The sequence below is a fragment of the Biomphalaria glabrata genome, chromosome 10 (genome assembly GCF_947242115.1).
Source record: "Biomphalaria glabrata chromosome 10, xgBioGlab47.1, whole genome shotgun sequence".
Taxonomy (NCBI): Eukaryota; Metazoa; Mollusca; class Gastropoda; family Planorbidae; genus Biomphalaria; species Biomphalaria glabrata.
The window spans coordinates 34894231-34912889 of NC_074720.1; the positions used below are offsets into that span (position 1 = coordinate 34894231).

At 36.0% G+C, this 18659-nt stretch overlaps 1 protein-coding gene across 1 annotated transcript; it reads left to right on the forward strand.

Annotated features, from left to right (window-relative positions):
• Positions 1-1074: 1074 nt before the first annotated feature.
• On the forward strand, positions 1075-17909 carry LOC106068205 (carcinoembryonic antigen-related cell adhesion molecule 5-like). Its single transcript, XM_056045385.1, has 14 exons — positions 1075-1193; positions 1310-1431; positions 5138-5275; positions 7095-7287; positions 9080-9165; positions 9605-9726; positions 9945-10101; positions 10819-10958; positions 11538-11670; positions 12637-12882; positions 14280-14400; positions 15181-15323; positions 15912-16052; positions 17562-17909. Exons 2-14 carry the CDS (start codon positions 1389-1391, stop codon positions 17630-17632), a joined length of 1734 nt encoding a protein of 577 aa, XP_055901360.1. The 5' UTR covers positions 1075-1193; positions 1310-1388; the 3' UTR covers positions 17633-17909.
• The last annotated feature ends 750 nt before the right edge of the window (positions 17910-18659 follow it).

Sequence of the window (18659 nt, forward strand, 5' to 3'; positions counted from 1 at the left end):
ATCTTCCAGTATTGGTATATATATATATATATATTTATGGCTATAAATATGCAGTTCTTCTCCCTAGACAAGTTATTAAAATATTTTTTGAGAATGAAGGTTACATTCTGTTTCTTTACATTTAACTTGTTTTCTGTGAAGTTCTGAAACGTAGGGTTAGGTGAACAGCGCTGTGAATATATTATCGTATTACACGTGACTTGATCACGCTGCTACTATTGAGTCTAGGGCTGCTTAAGTGAAACAAGAGCAACAAATTAAACTCATTTCCCTTGCTGTCTCCGACCAAACCTGAAACTTACATAACAAGAGAAGAGTTTGCAAAACAGAAATACTCGCTCAAAAGGGTCGGCTCAGAATCTTACACATCCTCCGACAACGAATCTTGCGTTTGCTTGTTCAAGTCCACTGGATGGAGAAAGAACGTAGCCCCAAAGTCAGTATCTATGGGGCGAATAGCGTAGGGCCCAGAAAAAAATGGTCCCCTCAGTTTCAATTTGAGAACGGAAACAAACGAGATCTCAAAGCATCGATGTTGACTATTGGGAAGACGAATTACTTCTCCGCATTATTTGGTGCAAAGAGAACTACAAACAAATTGTTTTTGGACTGGAATGTATCTTCAGACTTTGTCTCTCACAGAAAATAAGTGCTCCAATAGATGAACATTAAGTCGTCTATGACAGAAGGAGGTTAGCGAAAAATAAATTATCACTAGAATAATACTATAAACTGTGATACTGTAACAGATGTTTAAAAGTTAGTAAAATATTACCTTATGTAATTAAAATATAAATTAAAAATAATGCTTGGAGATTAAGACAAACAAAGGGTTTACGGTGATGTCTAAATTAAGTACTACGCGTATACACAACATCATTATTATTATTAAATTGTATTTGAGTGAAGGCTTGAGAGGTTGAAACTCTCTATTGAGAGCATACAGATCTAGTGTCTGAATGTGTCAAGGCTAAAACATCGCTTGCTAGAAAAGTAAACACTAAAAAATGTCAATACAGTTTTTTCATTTTAAAAACACAGAATAATGGTTGTCAAACTTGTTACCTCTGGGTCCATAGCAAAGACTCATTCTGAAAAAAAAAACTTGTTCTACAAGCTGATATTTGATTGAACGTGTCTCTATCTTATAACTGAAGAGAACCCGTGCTCACAAGTTTGAGAAACACAGCGAGGTATTTGTTAATAGAAATAGTATTTGCTTTTTTTTTATAACATTGTATGAATAGCACATGTGCTTGGATTAGCAATATTTCTTGGTAACATCTAACGTAGCTGTTTTTTTTTGCAGAATCACTTTTTAATTTCTGATAGTACGAAAAGATTTGCACAGAAGAGGTTACTAACATCAGCTAGAAGAACTGATTAGAATGTTATTCCCCCTAGCGTTTGCATATCTTTTATTTTTAGTGGGTAAGTATGTTGTTGTTTTTTTATTATAAAAAAATTTTTTTCATGACCTTTCTACAATATAATTTATATTTTAAATATTAATAATACTTTTTAAGCTACTAAACTTGGTATTCAAATAAAAAATTCCCTTAAGGTATTCAAGGGCGCTTTATATTAGCAATACTTTTTGAAAATTGTATACCTTGAATCTCTAACAGGAAAGTTTATAGTCGTTAAGAGAATATCAAAGAGGAATTTATTACAAAGTTGGTGCTTTTGTTAGCTCCTTTAGATCTTGTGTGAAGATCAAAAGCTGGTGAATTAGTTTCACAGCTTGGTTAAGAGACCTGGATTAAAAGATTTTGACAAAACTGGACAATTCACTCGCCTTTATTTACTTACGACATTTGCCAATAACACCTTCTTTACAAAAAGAATACAATTTTCATTATTTTTTAGAATTACAGAAAACCTTTTGTAGCGAGGTATAGGTGTCCAGTTTGTTTTTAAACTGGATGTAAGCCTTGTTGCCATGTATCAATGTAGGAAACGTTCCTGACAGTAGGGACGACTTGTTCATTCATTAGAAATATCCTGACTCCTGACTCCAAACCAATGAGTAATTTTTCAATTTTCAATGTGTGAATTCAGAATTGAATTGGCCAATGAATAGTAGTTGAATGCAATTTTTTTTTCGTAATTTTATAATGTATATCCGGCACAATAAAAATGCGTATCATTCCACGGCCTCCATTGCATTCTACCTGCATGGGCAGCGTACAGCCTTAGGGCGAATGACTAGGAGAACAGTCAACGAAGTTTGGTTAATGTTTTCTATCAGTCTGTTTTTACTATACAGGTCAGTATTATTCACATTTCTGAAAAGTTTAATGTGGGATCAGTTGATTCTAGTGATAACGTTCAATTTAGTAATTTGTTATGGATGGCACATGGTTTTTCTTTGATTGTACTTGTGATAGTAAGTGTATGTGTTTTGCGTGGCTGGTAGTGCAGTGTATGTTCCTGTGTATGAAATGACCAGTGGACCTTGAGTGTACATGCTTGAGTGAACAGCGGTGTGTCAGGACTGTGTGTGTTAAAGGAAGTCAGTTTAGAGAACAAGTGGCTGGAATAAAGAACATAAATAGAGACTAATAAAATCATTGTGTTTATTGAAGCTCGTGTGGTTTTAGTCTATTACAGTACTCGGAAAGAAAGTACTTTTTAAATTCTTCTAATAGCCATCTAATAAATTCAAAGCTATGTTGTAGAGTTTAATTCCTCAATGCCTATATATTTTGTCTTCTCTTATAGCGTATGATTTACGAGTCCATCTAGTCATGCATGTTAATCAGTTCTTCCTCGTTTTTGTTAATAAGTGATTTAAACTCTAGTATGTCATTGGTTTTCATGGCTGACTCAGGCAACCCATTCCGAATTTAAAAAAAAATATTATTAACTACTTTCATTTTTAATAGGCTACTTATCTTATAATATGCTACTTGCTACACTTGTCAAGGCCAAAGTGAAGCTCTTTCTGTTTTAATACGGCAGGCAGCTTTTATTCTTTTCATCCAATGGCTGCCTGGTCGTGCTGTTTGCGCGCTGGACTGTCGTTCGGATTCATCGACGGTCGAGGGTTCAAACCCTGCCCGCTCCCGTCGTCCTACGGGAGGTTTGGACTAGGAAGTAAACTATCTTAAACTCTGAAGGAACATCCGAAACATATAAAACATTTTACAAACATTCGTGTACAGTTCATGAGAAATATTTAAGACCCTGAAACCACGCTTTGTAGCATGGGACATTTCGGATAATTGATTAACTGTAAGTCTTAACTCTTACGTTGATGGAGACCAACACGGAATGATACTTTTCATAGACGGAGAGAGCTCCAATTGTTAGTATTTATATAATTCTTTTTCTAGGTGTTTAAACAGATGTTAGCAAGCTTTTAACTCTTTAACTGATTCTCAACATTTTTTTAATAGACAAACTTAAATCTTCCCGCGCCGTTCGGTGCATAGAGCGGCAAGCTGTCTCCATAAAGATCTGTCCCTGGCAAAGTCTAATAGACAGTCATGCAGAACTGAATCACAACCTTTTTTTTCTAGTCATTTGAAAGCATGTGTACATTTCTTTTTACTGCTTGTAATGTAGCCAACTATTCTCTCAACTCCTCAATGTCCTCAAGCAAGATTGAAAGTAGGAATATTTTTTTAATGTAGCACCACAGAACAGTTGCTGTTCTCTGAGCTTAAAAAAAAGTTTTATTTTGTTAGTTAACAAAATACTTTCCACTTCACACACACACAGACACACACACGCGCGCGCTTGCGATATTACATTCAAATCGGTTTCAAGTTATTTCCTTTTTAGAATTCCTCCTATCAGCTTGCACATTCATGGAGAATGGCCACTTCATGGCCACTGATATCAAAAAACGGCCTTAACTATTTTCCTAGAAATTTGACAATTTATGTCTTTCAGAAATGGTTTTCGCTGACTGGCCAGACATTTTGAAATGTATTAACCATTCCCGGTTGTTTAGTCCTCTACTAGAGATGTTCCTACATGGCGGGAAATCTATAAATAGCTAGCATTTGGGTGTATCCGGTGTACAAACTCAAGAACGTGTTTATAACGTGTTTATAACGTGTTTATAACGTGTTTATAACGTGTTTATAACGTGTTTAGAACGTGTTTATAACGTGTTTATAACGTGTTTAGAACGTGTTTAGAACGTGTTTATAACGTGTTTAGAACGTGTTTAGAACGTGTTTAGAACGTGTTTATAACCTGTTTAGAACGTGTTTATAACGTTGTTGTTTTAAAGCTTGATGATGATAATGTGTGTCTCAGTTTTTAGCACGTAAAATCACATTTTCTAAGCTTTGCGGTTTCTAGAACGAACTTCTTTCAACATGGACGAAGTATTCAACTTTCATTCAAGGACTTAAAACTCAGTTTAAACATAATAGGTTAACTATTTAGCGGTAATAATGGGGACTCGATGCCAGTGGCAAGGCTAGAGTGGGGGAGAAAGGGGGAGACTTTGAAAATCACCCCGGGACCCACTTGAGGGGAGCCCCCAAATGAGTGGTGTTTTTACATAAAAAATTGAATATTACGCAAAATGCAGGGGCCCCCAAAGAGGAGGTCAAGCCCCCCGGGCCTCCAAACGATGGAAAATTCCTAGCTACGCCCCTGCTCGATGCTGAGATAAATGTAGACGCCTTGAGATATTGTTAAAACTACAGCTCAATTCTTCTTTTTATCTAGTTGGCAAAAGTAAAAGTTAAATTCAGTGTCTTTGACATTTGGGTTAGTTTTTCCCAACACGTCTGCAATAAATGACACCTTGCGGTGTTCAGGGAAGACAACCCGTAGTTGCAAATGAAGACCACAATATTTGATATGTCTAAATTCACTGCTTTGTTGAACATGGCTTTGCAACTTTTAAATTCCTCTTATGTTATGCAAGGCAGTATTTACTTTATTAATGCTGAGACTCAAAAGTAAAACCATTATTGAAGACAGGCGTTGAAGAAGGAAAAAAATTTTTAATAAACCGCTAACAGACAGAGGGTTTGTCTGCATGAGATGCGGGAAAATATGTAGGTCACAACTGGGTCTGTATAGTAATGTGAACCACTGCAACCATCCTTGATGTTCGGAATTGAAGACATTGCTATTGTTATTATTATTATTATTGCTGCATCTCCAGATATTCAAGGTGTAGATGGCGCCACGTGTACCACAACGACAACTTGCCTGGCGACAGACTTCACTTTGCCCACGTGCACCAATGGCATTTGTCAATGTCTCAACTCGTCTTTTGTTCCCGTACGGTCAGGCTGTGCACGTAAGTAATCATCGTCATCATCATCAAACTCCATATACGTGAGAGTGTGAGAGTATCCGAGCCTCTCTTTACTCATAACAAGTATTAATTTAACAAGTATTATTTTAACATGTATTATTTTAATAATAATTATTTTAACAAGTATTATCTTAACAAGTATTATTTTAACAAGTAACAACAATAAGTAAAAAAAAAAGTAAAGTTCCCCTTTCAGATCTTGTGGTCTATAGGGCAGATGATGTAAAGGTCATCTGTTTCTGTGGCCTACGGTTAATGAGGGTGTCATGTGGCCAGCACAACGACCAACCGCCTTTACTTTTCTCCAACTAATGTCAGCTACCCATTAGAGCTGGGTGGACTCGGAGGCGCCCAAGGATCCCGAAATAAAAACCCCAGTCTTCACCAGGATTTTAACCCGGGACCCCCGGTTCAGAAACCAAGCTCAGCCACCGCGCCTCCTACAACAATAAGTACTAAGACAATACTCCTTTACGAAGCAGTTGACTTTTTGCAAAAGCGATTACTTTGCTCCTAGCATGACAACGTTAAAAGACAGATTCTAGAGTGGTGGCTAGGCCTCGAGATCTTAGATGAGGTGCGCAAAATGTTCCTGAATGTCCATTTATTTATTTCACTCTTTAATGGAAGACTTGCAGGAATTCCCTCTTACGTGTGTTCAAGATAAAATGGTCTGGAAATCCATGTCAAATTTAATTATTAGATTATTAGACTTCAAACAATTATAAAGGTCTAACCAGAATAATTCTTTTTTTTTTTTTTTTTTTTTTGCAAAGATGTACATAAACTGTTAAATCTCTTGGAAAATCGATAGATCCGTTTTCTGGAACCCTGTCCACTTTCCTAATTTGTTGTGTTTTTTTTTGACCCGATGAAGAATTTGCAAGCTGATAAGAAGAATTGTAAAAGGAATATCCCTAAATAAAAACCTGTGAGGAATGTACGCATGTTTCTCTACAAGTCAAGTGCCTTCCCAGAGATATCGAATAGGAATCCGGCTTCTCTTGGGCAGTCAAAAAGAATGTGACACTGTTTTTCTATCCGCAGAGGTGACACCAGTAGTCAAATTGACCTGAAACGTGCGGAACTGACCCATAAACGTTGTCATAAGCCTTGTCAAACAAATTCCTTGATATTTAGTTGTAACTTAAAATTGGCTTAGAAATTAATTTGTAGTCAGATTATACCAGAGTTTTAAATTATGCTTTGGAAGCTCGAATTACTGAGATAAATTACTAAAGTAAAGTAAAGTTCCCCTTTCAGACCTTGTGATCTACAGGACAGATGATGTAAAACTCATCTGCTTCTGTTGACCACGGTTAAGGATGGTGTCATGTGGCCTGCACAACGGCCTTCCGCCTTTACTTTCTCTATCTAATGTCAGTTGGGTTTGCATCATACGAAAGTTCCTCGTTGGTTACAAGGAACTAAAATGAATTTCATTTCTCGTGAACTTTTTGGAATACAATTCATCTTTGAATATATGAAATTAATTTACTGTATGCTTTTATATTGTCCAGGGCAGGAAACAAAAGACTGCGAAAGAAGCTAAAAAAAAACGAAGACTTAAAAGTATGTTTTTATTAATTGCAAAAAAAAAAAAATCTGGTTTGTGATGTCAGAGGCGAAAAATGCTATGGGTTTTTCTTCGGTTTTCGATTTGATTGCTCTTCAGAAAAAGAAAATCAGTTAAAGATCAGTACTTGAATCAGACTGGTAGACTCAGTAAATTCGAAAGAGTACAAGTGGCGGAACTGTTTTGATTGTTTCTTATTTTATAATTGGAAACTTGTTTTTGCAGTGCAGCTGGACAAGCCTCAGTTGACAGGTCCTGAGAGAAACAGCAACGAGGTGCTACTTGGTCAAAACTTCACTCTGAGATGTTTTGTCAACGGTGCAGAGAGCTACGAGTGGTATAAGGGTGGTACTAGGATCTCCACATCAAGTTACTTATATACTGATATAGCAAGTCCCAGCACAGTTGGAGCCTTCACGTACGTTTTTATTCTGAATAATTAATAAAAATCTTCAACGTGTAGATAAGCATTTTAGATTGGTATTGTTACGATTTTCTCGATCAGTCCTTCTGTAAACACTGCTAAACACAAAAGCACATCGAACACATATTTGCGTGTACTAGCAGTAATGTCCCTTGTTCAACAGCAGTTGACCCGTTGACCTGTGTAATTGGCCTGAGTCGTGTGTATCAGTAGGTCGCACACACATTAACTTTTTTTGTGTTAGTGTAGTGTATACATTAAAGCAAATAGTGTGCTTATGTAGTATTGTTATAAAGCTGTACCTTTTATATGGTATTCATAGGGAACATAATAGACATTATATTTGTATATAGGCCTAAGGACTTGGTTAAACTCGAATATAAACGTTTATTTACAAGTTCAGTAGCGCGTTGTTTTTAACAAAACCTCTATTCAAGTCACTCCTTCATGGAGCCTGAGTGGGTGGGCAGACAGCTGACCTCAAAAACTGCTCTAACGATTTTACTCGAAATTTAACCGTTGATGTATATCGCTGAGAACAAAAAATGACTAGCTTGTTGGCAGAACGCGGAAAACTCTACTTAATCCGTTATAATTTTTTTTCAATGTAGAAAAATACATCAATGTAAATTGGCTAGATGTTATATCTAGGTCTAGAGCAAACGATTCTTCTCGGTCAGCCGTATTACCATAAATGCGATAACTGAGTAAATTTAAAGTTGCTTCAATTGTATTGAAGTTTATAAGCGTTGCCAATATTTTTGAGGTCAAGCTAGATTGAAGCAGTTTTAGACTACATCCTAAGAGTTCTAAATTAAAACTTTAGGTCTAGTGCTGCATCTAGATGGCCATATAATGAACATAGTAATGCCTTTCTTGTTTTAAGAAGTCTTTCTTTCGAGTGTACATACGAGTCTTCTAATTTCTGCGTCACTAAATCCACTAGATATTTCTGAAGGTCATTCTTAAAGGAAGAATTTTGTGCTACAGTAAAAAAACATTTATTTAGATGGCTACAATAATTTATTGTATGGGAAAACATTCGGTTGGCGAACCAGGTTTCCCGAGTTTGTACCTTAAGTGAAATATGATGAATTTTAATTTGGAGACTGTAGGATTTCTCGATCTCAAATACATTTCTGTCACTTGTAGAGACCGATAATGTTTGCAGAGATTGTAGAGATAAGGTACAGATAATATATAGATAAGCTACAGATAGTGTTATAGATAAGCTACAGATATTGTATAGATAAGCGACAGATATTGTATAGATAAGCTACAGATAGTGTAAACTAAGTAGACCCACTTGTCACTACAGAAGTAAAAAGCTAAATCTTTCGGCCCACTGATAGTAAGAACTTTTTGAACGTTTCATGTCGATTTGGTTACATAAAGCTACAGCTCCTGGCTACCAAACAGATTGTTTTTTTTTCTATTATATTGCAATGTTGCCTCTTTGGTTATAAAGTGCATTAGCATGAGGTTACCACTTCAAGATGTTCTATACAGTTGAGCTCCTTGATTAGAATTTGATGTCTTTCGGACTTCACCCTGCTTTACGCTAAGATTTATATGTTGAATGGAAGAACATCTAACTGTTAATCACCAGCACACAATTCACCCTGTCAACTTTTATGTCAAGAAAATGTCTATACAAAAATACTTTACACAATCCAACTAGAAGATTGAATTTAAAAAAATACATCAGAATTTAGAACAAAAAAAAAACAAAATCGAAGACATTAGCATTCATTTAATTGAATGTTTGTTACCAATGTGTTTTCAGTTGTAAAGGCATTGGATCAGAAACGGTCGTGGTGTCCCCCTTGAGTGACACGTACACTGTATACCTGTTAGGCACTGGTGGCTCAAGTAAGTACATGTTTACTTTCTGCTGCTTGTAAGGGAATATCCCTAATGTTATAATGACACTGTCATAGAGAAGATGACGCGGGTAGGTTACGTTCACGTTCTCTTTCAAGGTGTGAAGTTTAATGAAATTAGCAAGTAATGTTTTCCAACTTTGACTATCACTTATACTATATGGAGTTAAAGATAATCTACTTCCAAGTCCAAACTTCCAGCAGGACGACGGGGGATGGCTGCCTGGTCGTGTGGAATGAGCGCTGGACTATCTTGTGGTCGTCTCAATGATCCCAGGTTCATACCCTGCTCACTCCCCTCCCCATCGTACTGCCGGAAGTTTCGACTAGTAACTAGACTCTCTTTAACTCTGAATGAATATGTACAACATTTTACAACAAAAAAAACATGAATCCATCTTAGACTTGGCCTTCCTGTCTTATTTTAGCAACATCGAGTGTGCAGCCCAGAATAACTGTAGATGTGACATCGCCTGTTTTCATTGCTGCTACGATCACTCTGTTTTGTACTAACATTCCGATGGGATATGATGGACCTGTAACATTCAAGGTAAACATCGATAAGCATTTCTCGCTAAAATAGTGCTCGTTAGATCTTAAGTTTAATCTCATCGGATTCAATGTTCCAAGCGCCAGACAACTATGCAAGGCTATCTCAAATATAAGTAGTTTTTAGCAGTCTCTCTTAACTCAATAAAAACTTAGTTATATTTACAAAGTACTTATAATTTACAGATCTTTTTTTAAATTATTTTTTAAACAACTTAGGTCAATGGGGTAGGCCTAAATATTGATAACCCCACTTATGTGACTATTGATAGTACCAATACTGGTAAAGAGGCAACGTGTAGTATAGCCAGCTCATATTCTTCTGTGACTTTCTCCAAACCAACCAGCGCTCCAGTGATTCTACCATCTCTAGTCAGTAAGTAGCTTACACATTATACATTCTATCAACAAATTATATTTAAAGAAAACATAACTTTTTAGTTTGCCCTATCAATAAGTTATAATGGTCGCTGGATTAATGCTAGACAAGTTCCCCTTTCAGACCTTGCGATCTATAGGGCAGAGGATAAGATCTTCTGTTTCTTTGGCAAACGAATAGCAGGCAGGGTGTCATGTAGCCAGCACAACGACCAATAGCTTTTACTTCCCCCAACTAAAGTCAGGTACTCATTAGAGTTGAGAGAACTCAGGTGCGCCCTAAAAATACAGAAATTCATAATCCCAGTCTTCACCCAGATTCGAGCACAGGACGCCACGTTTGGAAGCCTAACGCTTAACCACTCAGCCACCGTGCCCCATAAAAATGCTAAAAATGTAAAATACATATCGTGGGTAAAAGACGCTACAGTATTCTCATAAATTAAATAGATTCTACATAGTTTTTGCTAAGTTAAAATAATTAATTGGTGCTTATTTGTCCTAATTATTAACATCTTTTATTTGTATATCTTTTATTATTATATAATAATGTAGTTCAATAGATAAAGTATAATTCAATTGTAATGAATAACTCCAGCAGTTTGGTGCACTATTGTAGTACAGCTTGCCTTGCTGTAGATCAGAGCATAAACACTGGAAATTTAGCACCAAATCGTGGTACAACTCTCACGCATAAAACTTTTGTTTTGATCAGGCACTATACAGTCTGTCAGTGTCACGATGTACGAGAGGATTTTAAAGGAAGTGATAGTTCCATCAGCATTTACTCTGACATGTTCCACTACTCCTAACGATGTCTACATTGGTAACAATACTCTGTTATACACCTGGCAGGTAAAAATGTATTTCTTTTATGTCATTATTTTCTTATCAAACTGTTTTGTGATCTAAGGTCTCAAACACTTCAGAATTTGTCCTTTCAATCCATTTTTATTTCAATTTTATTTGCCCTGGACTCTTTTTACTAGGGAGGAATATTTCGCTGTAGACCCTTAGAAAATTGAAGTAGAATGAGGGTAAAGAAAGGGGCTCCGCCTCGGACCCCACTGTAATTGAAAACATATGAATTGTTACCGTTCATGGTAACCTGAGAAACTTAACCAGACTTAATGAGACGTAGTGTTAGGATGTCCATGTGAGGTTTAGAAGACTGTAAAGTAAAGTAAAGTAAAATCCACTTTTTTTTGTTATATCGTAAATGTCAACTCTTATTATCTGATGATAAATTGAATATCTAGAATAAATGTATACTATATGCATCAAATCCAGAGAGTCCTTGGGTTTTTGAAAGTTAATATTTTAAACATTGTTTACATTCAAAACATGCTGATACTTATCGAAGTTGTTAAAATTGATAAGACTTATCGAATTATACTTATGTGTTTGACACTTCAAGAAATGTCTTGATTTCAGCGAGACGGATCAGTCATCAACAATGCTACACTTATGAGATACACAGCTACAGAATCTGGAACTTACTCATGCGCAGCTAAGCTTGGAAGTCAGTCAGCTGTGACTTCACTGAACCAGATCAAAGTGAGAATTGGTAAGTTATCTTCCAAGCAAGTCATGCATCCGTAATAAACATCTTTTGATTCCCTGGAGTCATCAACAGCCATGAGAGTGTTATATTCTCAACACCTTTTTTGTGGTTCTGTTTGGAATTAAATGAGCACAGTTTCTTGGCCAGCTGATCAAAGTTCTCTGTCTGACTTCTCAAAGTAATAGCTGTACAGACACTATAGTGCATCGCAAGAGTACTGGCATAAAAATATTTTAGTATTTATCAATGTAGTAAATAAACCACAATTCTCTCTTTTCTTTCAATACGTATAAAGTATCCTCATTACTTTAGTTTTGGTCGAAGATAATATTGTTGATATGGGAATAATGAAATTAATTCACGAAGCGAAGTTCAGTTTAAGAGATATAGTTTAAGTATGTGTATAATTTTTTTTTGTTCATAAGCGTATTCCATTAAAGATATAACATTACATTATTTCATATTGGTTATCTTTAAGGCCTTCTATTTAAATTATTTCATACTGTTTATCTTTAAGGCCTTCTATTTATGGTCTATCCATCAGAGGTAGCCAAGTGTTACATATTGTATGCTAACGCGTGGTTGACACTTCTAAAAACTAGATGCCTATATGTAAACACGGTTCATGTGTGAATTGACAATAGCTTGTATTAATCTGAAAATGTTTAAGGACTTAAAATATGTAATATAATGGGTGAATATTAAATACCATAGAGAATTCTTTGTTATTGTTTGGAAATCTACTGCTTTAAATTAATCTTATTGATTTAGTTCGGTTTCCTCTTCCATATTCATGCTTATTGGCATTCGCTTTCACTAAATAATGCCTTTGTTTGTTTTTCTTTAGCTTCTTCCAAAGTATTTAGTTTCAAATGTAACGTCTTTGGCTAAGTCTATGAATACTTTAAGAAATATTTCAAAGTATTAATAGCCAAAAATCTTATTCAAATTTTTTCATTCACCGAATAGAGGACTTGCTATATATTAGTTCAAGTCAACCAATCAGAGGTGGACGTGTCACACTGACCTGTGGAGATATTCGTACAGACAATGTCAAGTACACGTGGACGCAAAACAATAAGGTCATTTCAGGCCAGTTTGACCGGAAGCTTCAACTGGACAACGTGCAGATGAATGACAGTGCTGCCTACAAGTGTGGTGTATCAGTCAATCAAGTGTATCTTGCTTCAAGTTCACAGGATGTCAGCGTACAAAGTGAGTACTCGCTAGCATTATCTGGTTTAGGGTTGTTATGGAGTGTGTGTGTGTGTGTGTATCGGGACAGTGGGAAGAAATAAACGATTGGTTGTGAATGATGCAAGAAAAACGGTATTTTCATCAGTGGTCCTAGATAGGAGAGACGGCTCCAGAGGGGCAGACTGAAAAGATGTGTCTTTTGTAGTGACTTAGATTTTGTTTAGAATATCATTTTACAATATGACTATATTCTATTGCATTTATTCATTAATTTCATTTTAAATTGACTTTGTTGATATTGTAATAAAAGTTATATTTAGTATTGTTCACAAAAGAAGTTATTCAAGTTATTTAAAGTTTTATAAGTTCAAATATACACCTACAGCGGTTTAGTTGTCTACCAGAAGTTTGGTGCCACAAGTCAACGTCCGTTAACAAGGAGGGTGTCACGTTGTACTAAGTGTCAAAAATTGATTTTCTAAGCAATAGACATCATCGATTAGCGACGATCACGTCTATTTCAGACGCACGTGGATAATAGTATTGACCAGAGCTTCCTGACATGCGTATTGGCAAGACACACGACACACCCTTATTTTCATTCAACTTCATTTTCGACATGAACTCTCTTACTAATAGAAATAGTGCGTCAACATGGAGAATGAAATTCTGAAGCTCAGAAAAAAAAGACAAACTCTTGGCTTGTACTTCCCAAGATCCTGTTTGTTGGTTGGAGATGGAAACTGCAGCCTCTCCTTTTCTACTTTCAAAAAGATTTTTTTAAAGTATATAAAACACACATTACCTACTAATGATAAATAATAACTTTTTCCGCTAAAAAAAAAAGGATTAATCTAGACATTTATTACGTAAATTTGGATTTCAAACGTATTGAAAAATATATATGCACAGAACGAAAAGAAAAATTGTATAATTATATTTTTGTATTTTTCTTCTTTGTTTTCTTCTAAAACCCCGACGGACCCCACTGTGGGAGCTACGAGCCCCCAAATAGAGCCTAGCTGGTTTAGAGGGGCGCAATCGGAAAATGTTTTTTAGTTTTGGGAGTGAAGCCAGTGGTAAAAGTTTTAGAAACACTATAAAAAGGGAGGTATCATTGTATCGTCTATTGAGGTGACAAATCTTCAGCGATGCCAGACACTGTATCGTAACAAGAATCCTCTGTTTAGTTTCTGGATGAAGACAGATAGCTTTTTTCCTATCATAACTTAATTTAATATACACTAACATAGCATCAATAATGGATACAATTTATTTGACAAAAGATAATCAGAGGTAAATCACGTTCAATACTATCTCCACTGTTACCACATGAACTCTCACAAACTCGTATGCACTATGTTAAAATTGAAATGTATTACGCATTTTGTGATCTCAGATTATTTGCTTTTTAGCTACCATTGAAAGACCTTTAATCTCCACTGGTCTTGCAAGACATTTTGGTGAGAATGGGCACTTCACGCTTTGGTGTATTACACAGTCTTATACTGAGGGGATGACCTATGAGTGGAAAGTGTGAGTATATTCTAAGACTAAAGTCATCAAAATATTTAGAAAAGGTCCTCCTTTCAGACCATGCAGTTTATAGGGCAGATGATGTTACGGTCATGTGTTTCTTTGGCCTACGGTTAACGAGAGTGTCCTGTGGCCAGCACAACGACCAACCGCCTTAACTTTGCCCCAACTAAATTCGGGTACCCATTAAGGTTCCCGAAGTTTAAAATAAGTCTTCAGCGAGATTCGAACCCAGGAGTCCAGGTTCGGAAGCAAATCACTTAAGCACTCAGCCGACGCACCCTTATTAAAATATTGAAGGGAGGTAAATCTGCTAAGGTGACACTGTTGTCATTAACAAATAATGTTGTCGTTAACAAATAGTTTGTCATTAACAATGACCTCTTTAAGTCATGAAGCGATTACGGATCATATCATAAGAATGGGATAAAAGCCGAGTGTTAGAACACAATTAGGATATATTTTGAGCCTTGCACAATGTAAAACTAAGACGATAGGTAAAAATTGATTGGCCATTATTTTCATTGGAAGTGGAAGCAGATACGATTAAGGATTTGGCTCCAAAATTTATTTGTTTCAGTAAAACTGTAAAGTTTTGGCTTTGCGACAATGACGTGACAATTAAACAAGAAAATATTTTTTTAAATTCCTTATATAATTAACAAAGTTTTCATGACAAACAATGAATTTATGCGACAAACTATTTAAGAATGACTGATCCCCATGGCCCGCCTTTGAGTTCGTATATAACATGAACTTCTTTTATCGACTTGTTATCAGTAAAGGTGTAATATCACCAGTGACAAGCAAGTACTACAGTCTCCCAGCCATCACAAGTGTCAACAATGGGGAATACATCTGCAAGGCCAAGTTTAAAGATGTGACAAGCGACAACAGCCCTGTTCTAACAGTGACAGTCTCACGTAAGTATCATGCGATGATAATTTCGCTATAGGATTATAATGTAAACACTGTAGCATTAAACAGCTGTTGTCCTTGATGCAAAGACACTTTAAGATTTCTTTAACTTTTACAATATAATTCATTTTTAAAAGTGTCTTTAATTTCTTTAATTTGTAATCTTCTTATAATAGCATCTAATCTTTAATCTATACTCAGAATCTATAGCAACAAGTGGACCCTTTTTTTTTATAAAAACAAAACATCTCATCTTATGCATTCCTGACTGCGTGGTATGCGCTCTGAACTGTCTCACTGGTCCCGGATTTGAACCCTTCCCGCTGCCATCCCCTGTCGTCCATCGGGAGGTTTCACAATCGGACCATCCATCATCTCTGCATTTATTTTAATTACATAATTTCCTATAAAAAATGTATTTCTTTCAATGTGAATTCATTATGTATTCATTATTTAAATAAATTTGTCATTATTTAACAAGTTTAATAAAAATCAAATGTACGTGAATCTTTCATTCAAATAGGTGAAAATGTCTTTGAAAGTTTTTTAATGGCTTAGACTCTATAATGTACATTGATTACTGATTGGTGCAGAACCCGGATCGCTCTGTTACGAACACAATGATTGTAACTTCGACGAACCTGGCTACACAGGTAGATGTGGCTCCAACGACAGATGTGTATGCTCTGATGGATACTTCCCAAAGGGTGAGATGTGCACGCCAGTAAGCTCAAGTAAGTACATCAGACATCAGTACTCACATGGAAACTTTTGTTCATGGATACTTTAGTTGTTTTTTTTTACAAAACTTATATCAACTCACTGTGTCTGTCTGCATGTCTGTCTGTCTGGTAAAAACTTTGTAAACGTTATTTCTCCGACACTCCATCTTGGATCACGCTGAAATTTTGCACAATTAATTCTTTTACCTCACAACACAGGAACCAATAAATAAAATTAACAAACTAGTTAATTAACTATTAGTAATAAATGACTTTATTTGGTATCTCAGACAAGGGAATAAAAATGTATTTGACTGAAGTGGTGGTATAAGCTAAATTAGTCCACTTTCCATGTCGCCGCCTTAAATGAAATTTGAAACAAACAATCCATAATTATACAATCTTCTACAGTCATAAGCACCTTACTAGCTCAGTGGTTAGTATGTCGGCTTCAGTAGGCTCGAGCCATGAGTTCAAATTCAGGTTGTTCCCCTTTAAATCAAGTACGGTAAAATTCCTCAGATATCCCTCTCTTTCTCAATCCCTCCTTTTATCTTCCCGACTGGTCCATATCAGTGATAGGATCATAGCAGATTTGTTGTTTTCTTTAAAGGTATTTCTTATGTTTTTCTTCTTTTAAATTTCCTTTGTATAACGGATATCTCAAGCTATCAGCCTGCACAGTGCGCGATGGTCCAATCTCTTTTCTGGACTAGTGGGGGAGAAGGGGTGTCTGGAAGAAAGTTTCCGTGCTCCTTAAAGGTGCTCAGCAGACACAAATCAGCTGGATTAGGGATTCGAACTCGCGCCTCATTGATAGGTGGCCATGCCACTCAGCTACTCTTCCTTCATCTCTTTTCTGGACTAGTGGGGGAGGGGGGGGTGTCTGGAAGAAAGTTTCCGTGCTCCTTAAAGGTGCTCAGCAGACACAAATCAGCTGGATTAGGGATTCGAACTCGCGCCTCATTGATAGGTGGCCATGCCACTCAGCTACTCTTCCTTCATCATTCTAAACATTATATTTTCTGCAATGTATTCCAGGACTACTTTTCCAATGTATTCCCCCCCCCCCCTCTTTTTTTGTTTTAAACTTTTCTCCCAAAATGCTTCGATTATCAATACTTCCGTATTCTGTACACACGAAACACCAAAAAAAAAATGCTTGCTATTTTTGCTATTTGCGGATACGCCTTCTTGTATGAAAATCTTCAATACTACTTATACATAAAGAAAGACCTCGAATAAAAACCATTTAAATGTATAGTTAGGGCCAGGAGAAAACCAGTGACTTAGCAGAATCCTGGTCATTGGTTAATATGCATGACTAAATTCATGACGCGTAGGACGTAATCATCTTCTTTTTAGAAGTAATATCTGTATTATATAAGATAAGATAATGTGATAAATTATTCTTAGACTATATTTTTGTTAACTGATTCTGTCCCTTTGGTTTATAGCCTTAATGTCATTTTGCAATGCCAGACGTGGGAGACACTAAGATTTTATATTTTATTCTTACAGGCAGTGTTGGCCAAATCTTGAGCTCAGCTGTGGTCATTGCCTTCTTCTGTGTCTTCATCAAGATGATATAGAGCAGCCAGCCAACGAACACTTAGAATTTCTGAACTGGCATCAAATAAATCATATGTTTGTGTCATCATGAAAATTTGACGTCACTAGTTTGATGCTGTCATTTTGGATGTGGCATTTGACATTTGAAAAACAAAGCAAAAAAGTTCTTATTGTAATATTCACAATATCCATTTATTGGATTGATTTCTCAGAAGCTCATATTGCCAATGTTTGACATGTTAAACTTTAGACTGGCTTGTATATTCCCAGAGACATACTATTAGATCTGCATGTTGAATTCTATCTAACAAGTCGATTACAGAATAAATTGTTGAACTGTTTTTCTTTTTCATTTGTATAAATAAATATTTCCTAGTTCATAATTCCCTGTATATATAAAAGTAGAGTGAATTAAAATAACCCTTTCAGACCTATCGATCTCTAATTGAGCAGAGGATGTTAAAGTCACGTGATTCTCTTGCCAAAGACCAGCACAACGACCAACCTCCTTTACTTCCCCCAAGTAATGTCAGGTACACATTAGAATGGGGAAAATTCAGAGACGTTGAAATTCCGAAATTCAAAATCCCACCTCCACCGAGAAATTTAAAACCAAGACCCAAGCACCAGGTAATTTGAGGCCCTATGAGAAGTGAATAGGGTGGCCCCTAATGAACTAGAAAAACAAAAAAATTAAGACCGAAAATACGTAATGATTTAAAAAACAAACTGCTTCTATCTATATCTAGATCAACAAATAAGTTAAATTTATATAGCTCTGATAGAACGAAGGTGCTTCATGGACGATTCATAATAACGTTTCGACATTTCACCAAAACGAAGAAACAATGGTCTTCTAACAAATGTAGTCTAATAAGTAGATCTAAACATTGGTGAATAAATCTTGAATCATAGACTTAGAGCTAGGCTACTCGACAAAGAGCAATATTCTGATATGTTTGAGATTTGATCCAGCGCAATTTTTTTTTTCTATTAAAAAATTTCTTCGAATTCTGTGTGAGGCCCCCAGCAATCGGAGGCATGCCT